At 37.8% G+C, this 9861-nt stretch overlaps 1 protein-coding gene across 1 annotated transcript; it reads left to right on the top strand.

The window, feature by feature from the left end:
- Nucleotides 1-4846: 4846 nt before the first annotated feature.
- On the top strand, nucleotides 4847-8233 carry LOC144661232 (potassium channel subfamily K member 15-like). The gene is made up of 2 exons (XM_078521926.1): nucleotides 4847-5501; nucleotides 7372-8233. Exons 1-2 carry the CDS (start codon nucleotides 5210-5212, stop codon nucleotides 7929-7931), a joined length of 852 nt encoding a protein of 283 aa, XP_078378052.1. The 5' UTR covers nucleotides 4847-5209; the 3' UTR covers nucleotides 7932-8233.
- The last annotated feature ends 1628 nt before the right edge of the window (nucleotides 8234-9861 follow it).

Raw genomic sequence — 9861 nt, forward strand, 5'->3', positions numbered from 1 at the left:
CTCCATACAACTTGAGATTTGACTTGGACTTGCACTAAATTTTGAGCAGTTTTAGCCTGTTATTTTGCACCCCTTATGATTTACGATATATGGACCGGGGTTAGTTCCAAGAGACTGGTGTGTCATTTTAATACGTCCTAAAGTTACATGTGCGACCAGATGATTTAGAATCAAGACACGGGAAATTGTTTGTGTATGTAAGGCACGGAGAAGCATGTTAGGCTACACATTTTAATACCATAACCGAGAGAATTATCGCGCGCTGATTGGTCCTAAGTTGTGGTCGATGAGAGTATAGACCATGAAAGTAACGCGCGGGCTAGAAATGTGTAAGTTTGGTCGCCATGAATGAAAGTGAATTTCATCTTGTTTTGTTTGAATCAAGTACGCATTTGTTTTCGGAAATCAGGATTAAAGAAAATTTACCAGGCTTTTGAATTTTTTTGTCTGACTGAGAATTGTCGAAGGTCAGTGAGCTCTAGCGAAATCACCAGAAAGAAAAATAATCTGCAAGCTCGCTTCTAGCGATAGGCACACACTCAACGAGAGAATTGAAATTCCTTAAATTCTCGTTCATTTTCTTTTGTATCATTGTTGTTTTACCTGTCGGGAATCTTTACGCCTCCCCCCCCCCCCCCCCTTCATCCCGGCCCGGAAAAGTTTCTTTACGGACAGGCATCGCTTTTGTTAAATACTTGTTCCAGTTTGTTATGGTATTAAACAAATCGACCACATTTTGCCATGGTCTATACTTTTATAGACCAAAAAAATGGCGCCATAATATGTCCAAAACTTTGAGGTGAAACCAATCGCCTAACGGCTCGTGGTGCCACTTGAGTTTTGAACATTTTGTCTATATTGTTAATTTTACCGTTATATTTTCCTACGTTCAAGTAACAAATTAAAGTTCTTCATTTCTCGGACGTCTGTGTCTTGGTTCTTCATCCGCTGTCATCTCTGACTCTCAGCGCAAGTCTGAAACAGTTCCGCCTTTTTAAAAGATATTACTTATAGCGGAGCCGAAGCCGAAGCCGAAGGCGCCGCGAGCTGAGCATCCATAGGCAGGCAAATGGTATTCTATCGAACGGAGAAATTTTGGGAGTCGCGTACGTACGCCCGTACGCACGGATTAGGCCTGGGGACGAGGTTGCCCGCCCGTGGCTTATAAAGAAAAGTAAGGAAATTACAAACAGCAAATAAAGCTCGCAAGGCAAGACAAAATGTACACAAGGGGTAAAAGTACACAGCGATACTACACATGTCGCAAATAACTGAGAGGTTTATTATCCAACTGCTCTATTTTGATAGTCTTTTTTTCATGTGTGAGTGTATCGAAGCCTTTACACCAAAAAAAATGGCTCTCGTTCGATCGCTACACGGTTAAATTCAATTTATTGGTCTCTGGTCGCAGTTTTCGTAACCGTAAAACGAGCAATTGACGTTATCTTCTATCGACTGGATGATGTGGACGTTTCAGTTTGATCTAAACGAAGTTATGTTATGAAAACGCGGGAAAATTTGTTGCGCGGTGTTTACTGTGTAGTCTGAATGAAACCGAGAGTATAAAAAAGAGCGACAGAGAATCGAGAACTTTCGACACTTTCTTACCGTAATATTTCTCGCACGATGTCCTCAAAAGTGACCTATATTCCGTGAAATTGTAGATAACGAAAGAGGTGTACGATGAGACCCGGAATAATTGCGAATGATATTCCTTGTACACGTCCAGTTTGCTTGTTTCTGTTGTTTGCGGATGAATCTTCGGCCGTCAACATCAAGAATACAATTTCTTTAGCAATTATTGTGTGAAAACGAAGCTAAACACTGCACGGATCAAGTCCGCTGAAGAAAGATACAGGAACCTGATGCAAGGTAATAACCTGTACTAAATTGCTGAGCCAGATTTTATGACAGAAAATTTCTTGATGTTTATAAACTTAAGCTTACTTTCTGAGCGCAGTTTCGATAGATTCTGTATCGGCAGAATTTAGATCTTTTTGTAACTTAAGCTAATACTTTGCCCCATTCAGTCGCTTAATTTAAGTGTGATGTTTAGTACATTTAAGCTTACGCTTACATGTCAATAAAACTGCTGGAGCGATCTGTGGTCATAGCTTACATGTCATAGCTTACATGCCAGTTCCTTTTTTTGTTCCCCTGAGTTGGTTTTATTTGCTATTGATCTACCGATTATCTATTGCCGTAAGTTGATTTTCTTTGGCCGTCAATAAAGTCAAATTCTAATCCTTTGTCGTAAGAGTTTATTTTTTTTTTATTGCTGTGAGTTTATTCCGACTTTTAGCCTTACATTTTCTCGGCGGAGGAAATTCATACAGTATAAGTGACGTTTTTCGAAGTGCTAAACGACGACAAAGCAAAAAGCTAGAACAAAATAAATTTATTTAAAGGGACTCTGTCACTGATTTTAGCCAAACTTAGGCATAGGAAATGACCATCAAATTCGTTTAAATATACAACATAACCTCATAAAACAGTGAAGGGATATTTAAATAACACACCAAAATGCAAAAGAAGGTACGGATGGCCAAAAGTGTCGATGATTGAAACGGATTGCGATAAGAGTTTTTGAAATATGGTCCGGCGGAACGGTTTTCAAAGTTAATCTTGTCTGCTTGTAACTTTAAATTATAACGCCCGGGAGACACATTTGGCTGTAACGAAGCGATGGTTTTGTCATTTAGAATAGAAGAATTAATTTCTTTGCAAACATTTAGTTTCATAGCGAATTTTTTGACAAAATTTTACAACATAAAACTAACTTAGCCGTGACACAGTCCCTTTAAACTAAACTTGCTCTGAAAAACATGTTTACCCCATCTGCTCGAGCGCCAGGTGAAAAATACAAACTGACTCATATTTTTCAAAGTAGTTCAAACAATTATTTTGCTTTAGTGTAGCCCACTTTTACACTGAATAACTACACTGAATAGAGATGATTAAGTGTATGTTTAAATTTGTTTAAACTGTGCACATGGTAAGAAATAAAAGATAAGTTTTAAATTTGCGTACGTGACTGAGCAACCCATTTCAGTGCGCCGATGTTAAGACAAATACAGGAAAGAAAAGTAAGACTGGAATATGGCCACAAAATATATTGACGTCATTTTGTTTAAGGCAAACGATAAGAGGATCGTAAAACTATTTTCTATTCTTAGAAAGCAGAGAATAAACTCTTGATTAATTTTTAGGCCATGAGTTGTATTAAAGCAAAACGATAAGTGGATCGTACAACTATTTTCTAGTCTTTAGAAAGGACTGGAGAGAATAAACTCTTAATTAATTTTTAGGCCATTAGTTTTTCTGCCTCGAGATTATGGTGGATTTATATTTGTCTTGCACCTTTTGGGCCAGCGTATACATTAAAGCTTTGACCGCATATTTATCAAAATGAAAACATTGTAACTCCAGCTAAAATTAAATAAATTAAAGGGGAGCTCCGCTTTTAGGCTTGCTTAAATCTATATATTATACCATTAATGCGAGGCTATTAAATGAGGGAACTTGGAACCGATGAAGTATTTTGAAATGACGGATTTCTACATTTTTGCAATCGACAAAACACATTGCTTAACTGAGACATAACAACTTGAAATTGACAAACAGGTTTTCAGTGTTGAATATTCTATTAGCTGTGCTTGCATATAAGTGTACATACAATTTGTTATTTTAGCTTCTCGCATTGAAATATTAAAGGTCGAATCACGCAGAGTGTTTGTTATTTCTTCTTGTTCCATTCGACGTATTTATTTAAGGAAAAAAATTATTATAATAACAATCGAAAGAGATTCTGAAAGAGCTTAATATGCTTGTAACCCGACCTAAACGAATAAAGATGCCACTAAACAGTCAAACACACATCTCGTGAATAAAGCTTTATAAGGCTGCTTTGACTGCGTCAATATAGCAAAATTAACCAAGACATAGCCATCGGGCGAAATATCACACTCACTCGTATTTATATGTTATTTCTTTAGGATTCTGAACATAATATAAACAATAACGTCTTTTGTATTATGTATTTGTTTTGAAGCTTTATATAGTTTAGTATAAGATATTCATAGTGATAATAATAAAGTGAAGTCAAGTCTTCCGTGCTCTGGTCTTGGTTTACATAATATTCAAACATTTAAATGCTAACTCAAACACTCATGTGTCTGCAATATATATTTAATAAACTGGGTCATCGCAATCACAAAGACCACAACAACTTTAGTTTAAGGAAGTGGGGCTGAATACTGAGAACAATTTATGCAAAGTTTATGAGCTTACTAGGTAATTTATTTCCTAGCAGCAGTTTAATTTGGCAGCTGGACGATTTTATTAATTTTATCATAATGACTTCTCCACTGACGAAACAGTCGACTACTGCTTCAGTAAAACCATTTAAATGTAAATTCTTAATATGGTCATTAATGATTCATGGTACATCATCGGTAAACGCAAACTTCAGCGAGTGGTGCATACTGTGGTTAATATAAAAAACGGAGGTAAGTTTTTAGTGCTTGCATTCAGAATCAGTTATTGCTATTTCGTTAAACGTGGAATAAGGTTATTCCAAACACATTATAAACATCTTTTTTACAAAAAAGAGCTAATTAAACAACAAAGTTTTATGGGTATTGCTTTGGGCGCAATTGGGGAAGACGAAAACAAACCTTAGTAAAACGGTTATGAACGACAAGTATTATAACGTAATCCTATATATGAACTTATTTGAGTATATGAGTTAACTTCAGTTACGGTCTTTCGTATTATATTTCTCCAGTTATTCCACTGTCGTGCAAAAAGTGTGTTAAAGCACAATATTTAATAACACAACAATATAAACAACATCAAACAACAAGACTGCTATTTATAGGTGGACGCAATCGATAACAAAGGGTTGTATATACCTCATATTCAGGCGGTTAACGTCGATAAAAAATAGGGCTGGGGAAAATCGAAACGCAAAGTTTGTACACACACAAAAAACGCAAATATCTGTCTAGGAATCTAATAATGCGTCCGTGTTCATGTTGTTGAACGGACGTTATATATGTTCATGTGTCATTTTGACCCGAAACTAGATATAAATAATATGTATTTTTTTGAAAGACAAGGCTACGAGCTCCGCCTCGATAGATAACATTGTTCGGTGCGCTTAACTTTATTTTACTTTTCATTTCTGGGATATATTATTTTTAGGGAAATGCATCCACTTCTTGGAAAGACACTACTGCGTGTTACCCTGTTTTACGCATACGGCTTATTCGTTGCTTGGATTTTCACCCTGATTGAAAGAACAGAGGAATCAGTACACGAAAAAATGACGAAGATGTTGAAGGAATTGAGAACGGAAATCGATCGTAAATATAACATGACAGACAAAGACTTCGAAAGTTTTGTAAGAAAAGCCGCAGCGGCTATAGAGATAGAAGGAGAACTGGACTGGACTTTCCTGAACAGTTGTGGGTTCGCTTTCGCTGCCATTACCACAATAGGTAGGTAAAGTATGCAACTCCAAATGCTTCAGAAACCTTTTATAAGGTACTGAGAGGCGATACAAGAAGCGAGCTTTATTAACTTTATTCTTCATGATCAGAACCCTACCAATTGCAAATTCATTCACCAAAAGCTAAGGACCGTTGGCACACCCAAGCGTTTCGATTCGCCTGCTACTGTTACACCACAGAAGTATTCCATGATATATAAGAGAATATAATGAATATTTTTAAGTCATTAACTCATAAACACTTCACGAAAAAATGTAGTGCTTTTAAACCTAGTCTATTTTGGTAACCGCTTGAGGGATACCTGCCGTTATATTGCTAATTCGCTTGAAATTAACATGCTATATGTTTGATCATAAAATTATGAAGTTTCCATAATACGAATTTCAACATTTTTATTGTTAATGTTGTTTTATCATTTAATATAAAGTAAAATTAATTTTTTATTTTAAAAATTACGATAGCAGCGATCCACCCCTTCAAATGCGAAAATTATAGCTGAAGTTTAAAATCCTGTGATGACAGATGATCGTTTGGGATAAAATAAAAACAACCGCAATCGTATTCAAATTCACTTTATCTATAAATGTTTATGTATGTCCCTCTCTTGTTTTCAACTCTTCATGAAAAGCTCGATTGAAGTGTAAGACTGCGTTTTCGAGTCTCTGGATTCATAATTAATTTCCGTATTTTAGTTAAGAAACACAAGATCCCTACATTAATTGATTCAAGAAATTAAACCGGATTGGATTTTTTTCCAAACTGTGCTGCTTCGTACATGGACAATTTAATTTTGCCGCCAATTTCAAACTTTTTTTACTCCTTTCAATTTTTTTTTTTCTTGGCTTCCATTTAACCCGTATTATAAAAATTGTGAAACAATTTTTCTCAGCTGCAAATCGAAGTATATACACCGAATGCAAATATGGCGGACCACTTGGTAGGTGCCTGGGACGAGCTGCATTAAAACGAGGCGAGTTAGGCTTCGGTGTTTTGTTTTGACATTCCTACAAAAGTCTTGCTTGTTCGCAGATCTGGTGTGTTTCTTTTCGCTGCGCCTACGAGTTGCTATGATTCTGAATGCCACGAGAAGTGATAGAAGCGTTTACCGTTTGGCTCTAAGGGAAAAAGTGGATCAATGCGATTCGTTGAGACGAACGAAAGGAGTTCACCATCGCCGCGGGAACTATTGAGGTTTGTTCGCTACATTTCGGGTTAGAAAATTTGATTAAATGACGAGGTGATGTGGTGTCTGGTGGTCTTTCAGCACGAGTTGCATTCTCCAAGGTAAAGAAAAGCTCCACTTCCAAGACATCCTCTGCCTCAAAGTTGGTCATGTCCGGCTTTGTCCGCGTCCGATCAACTCGCATGTCGGAATCGCAGGAAACAAATACTAGCCATGTGAATGAAATTCAACTGCCCCCATAGTTAAAGCTAGTAAAAGCATTGAGCCGAATAAGAACGACTTGGAGCTAGATGTAATCGATTACACATGTTCTAAGATCCAACCTGAAACTTATAATAAAAAGTTCCTTCGGCGATCGTGAACTCCTTTCCTTCGTCTGATTTCCACTCAAAGTTGAAAGGAGAAACTGACAAAAAAAATTCTCTGCTGTGGAAGATTCTTTTCCCTTCAGGTAGCATTAACGAACCCAAAAGCTGGTAGGAAGGTCGAAATTTAACAGCCCAGATAGACCATGAAGCAAGGCTTATCTGGGGAAGCATTGTCAGTACAAAACATCGAGGCCTAACTCGCCTTGCTTTCATGCGACTCGTCCCAGGCATCGACCGAGTGGTCCACCATATTTGCATTCGGTGTATACATATATACATTTACTGTTGTATGGTTGTCTTTTATTAGGATTTGGCAATATTACACCAAAAACACAACTCGGACAAGGTATCACCATCATCGTCTGCATCATTGGTATTCCTATAACCATGCTGGCATTGAAAACAGCGGGGGAGCTCTTGGCTACATGTATCAGGTTCCTTATCGTCAAAACAGAAACTGTTCTGCTTAAAAGGGCTGAACCCAAGCATGTCAAAATGAAGAGGTTTCTTGCGGCAAATACAATGATGGTTGTTCTAATTATCTTAGCAAGCGTTTCATCGACTTTTCTTGAAAGCTGGAGTTTCGTAGAGGGCGTCTACGCGTGGTTTATTACTTTCACCACGATTGGCTTTGGCGACTTTATACAAATGGAATCAATGGTTAGAAAGGTCGACCATGGGGAGACCTCGAAGGGTTATCTCTTACTTTATGGGATTCTCTACAGTCTGCCCTATCTGGTAGGACTGAGTCTCACTTCATGCCTTTTGACCTGCCTCGTCGACTCCATTAATCACATAAGAGATTTCCGTGATCGCATTGTGAGCCTTTGGCCAAACATGACATCAGTCTTAAGATGGTTGCTTTGACGAAAACTATCTAAATATGACGTTAAAGGAGAGGACAATCAAGAATACTGTACTTCTCAGGAGATGAGCTAAAAGCCACCCGTACCCTCACTCGAAAAAATGAAAACAGGTACTGCTGAGGAAGATCCCACAAACTGTCGATAAGCATTCATTCTACACAAACTACCGTAGATACCAACTGAAGGAACAATTACTGAAGCAATTTCTTCGCAATAAACAATAGATCGAAAATTTCGATAGTGCCTACCTTTTCTAAGAAAGCCATTACTTTGTAAACTTAAGAAAGATGTATAGTCTGCGTTGGAACCGCGCCGCTTTCAAACTGGCTTTCAAACTGACAAAGTATGAGCAAATTCGATTTTTTTACTGTGGCCACCATTTCTTTGATTTTTAGTGACTCTGACACCGTTAAAAGCTTGCTCTTACATCCGCTCTAACACCCTCAGTGCAAGCAGATCAATCTTTTCAACTTTGTTGCCAGTTCGGTAGTCCTCTGGCTGCCTTGAACACAACTGCATGTTCCTCATTTCAAACTCAACTCAGCGCGGTTTGGAAAGTTTCACCCGCAAGCCTTGAGCTCTTTCTTTCGTAATTGTCTTGTTGGAAAAGTACACGTTAGGCGCGAAACACTCGCCTAACGGCTCGTGTTTCCCCCTACACTTCTTTTGTGCTATCGCCGCTTCCTGCGTGCTTTACAACAGAACAGAGCACAGTCGAGGCTTCTTTATTTATTAAGTAAACCTCGCTAAACATAACGATATGGAGCTAAGTCCTACACTGGTTAAATAAATCGTCATAACAGGTCAGTTTCCCATTTTCACGAAGTTGTTGTATACATGTATCGGCATTTTAACTTACTGTTGTTTAGTGTGCTGTTAGGTAGCAAGTTCCAGAGTCTAGGGACAGCAATTTAAAAAGATCCGTCTCCATACAGCTTGATTTGACCTGTTCTTGCACCTAATTTTGAGCGGTTTAAGCCAGTTATTTTGCACCCCTAATGATTTACGATATATGGCCCGGGGTTACTTCCAAGAGACTGGTGTGTCATTTAAATACGTCCTAAAGTGTGCGAAAGAGTTGAGACAGAAAGGTGTAATATTCGAGCGGTAGAATTATTTAATGATTAAAATACACGGGAAATTGTTTGGGTATGTAATACACGGAGAAAAAGATTGGGCTACACCTTTTTGTACCGCTAGTTTGACTTCGCTCAAGTGAAAAATAATAAAGTTCTTTCTTTTCCGGACATCTGTGTCTTGATTCTTCATCCGCTGTCATCTCTGACTCTCAGCACAAGTCCGAAACAGTTCCTACTTTTTAAAATATATTACTGTATATACTATTAATTTAAGAGGGGCTTTTAAATAATGGAACTCGGAACAATCAGTTATGTCATCCGTCACTATAAATAAAAATAGGGCCCCAATGGGTCCATGTGTTTTGCTGCTAGAGCAAAGTCTTAGGGAACATGTTGATGAAAGACAAGTGAGTCGAGATTGAAATCCAACGTCTTTTATTGTCTGTCACTTGTGTGCAGGTTAATAATTGCACTATATTGTAGTCACTTTGTGTTAATTCAATCCTGATAATTTTACTGATCAAAATTCAGAAATTATAAATAATCGCACGCGCACCGGCGTACAACAACAGAAAGACGGCGTTGAACGTAACGCAAAGTTCATTTTGAAAGCGAAAGTTTACAAATAATTATTATCATTCGTCAGTCATCCCTTCACGCATGAACACTCGTCGAATTTCAGTGTCTTCACAACAAGATCGGAAGATCGATAAGGACCAATTGTTGATTCTGCGAAAGTTCGTTTTCTTAAAGTTTTAGAAATTTGTGAAGTTGGAGGATTCACTGAGGACTGCGTAGCCGAAGATGCAGTGGCTCGCTGGACATCAAATTCTATTTTTCACGGCGTTTAAT

The sequence above is a fragment of the Oculina patagonica genome, chromosome 7 (assembly GCF_052425735.1).
Source record: "Oculina patagonica isolate OP01 chromosome 7, crgOcupat, whole genome shotgun sequence".
Taxonomy (NCBI): domain Eukaryota; kingdom Metazoa; phylum Cnidaria; class Anthozoa; order Scleractinia; family Oculinidae; genus Oculina; species Oculina patagonica.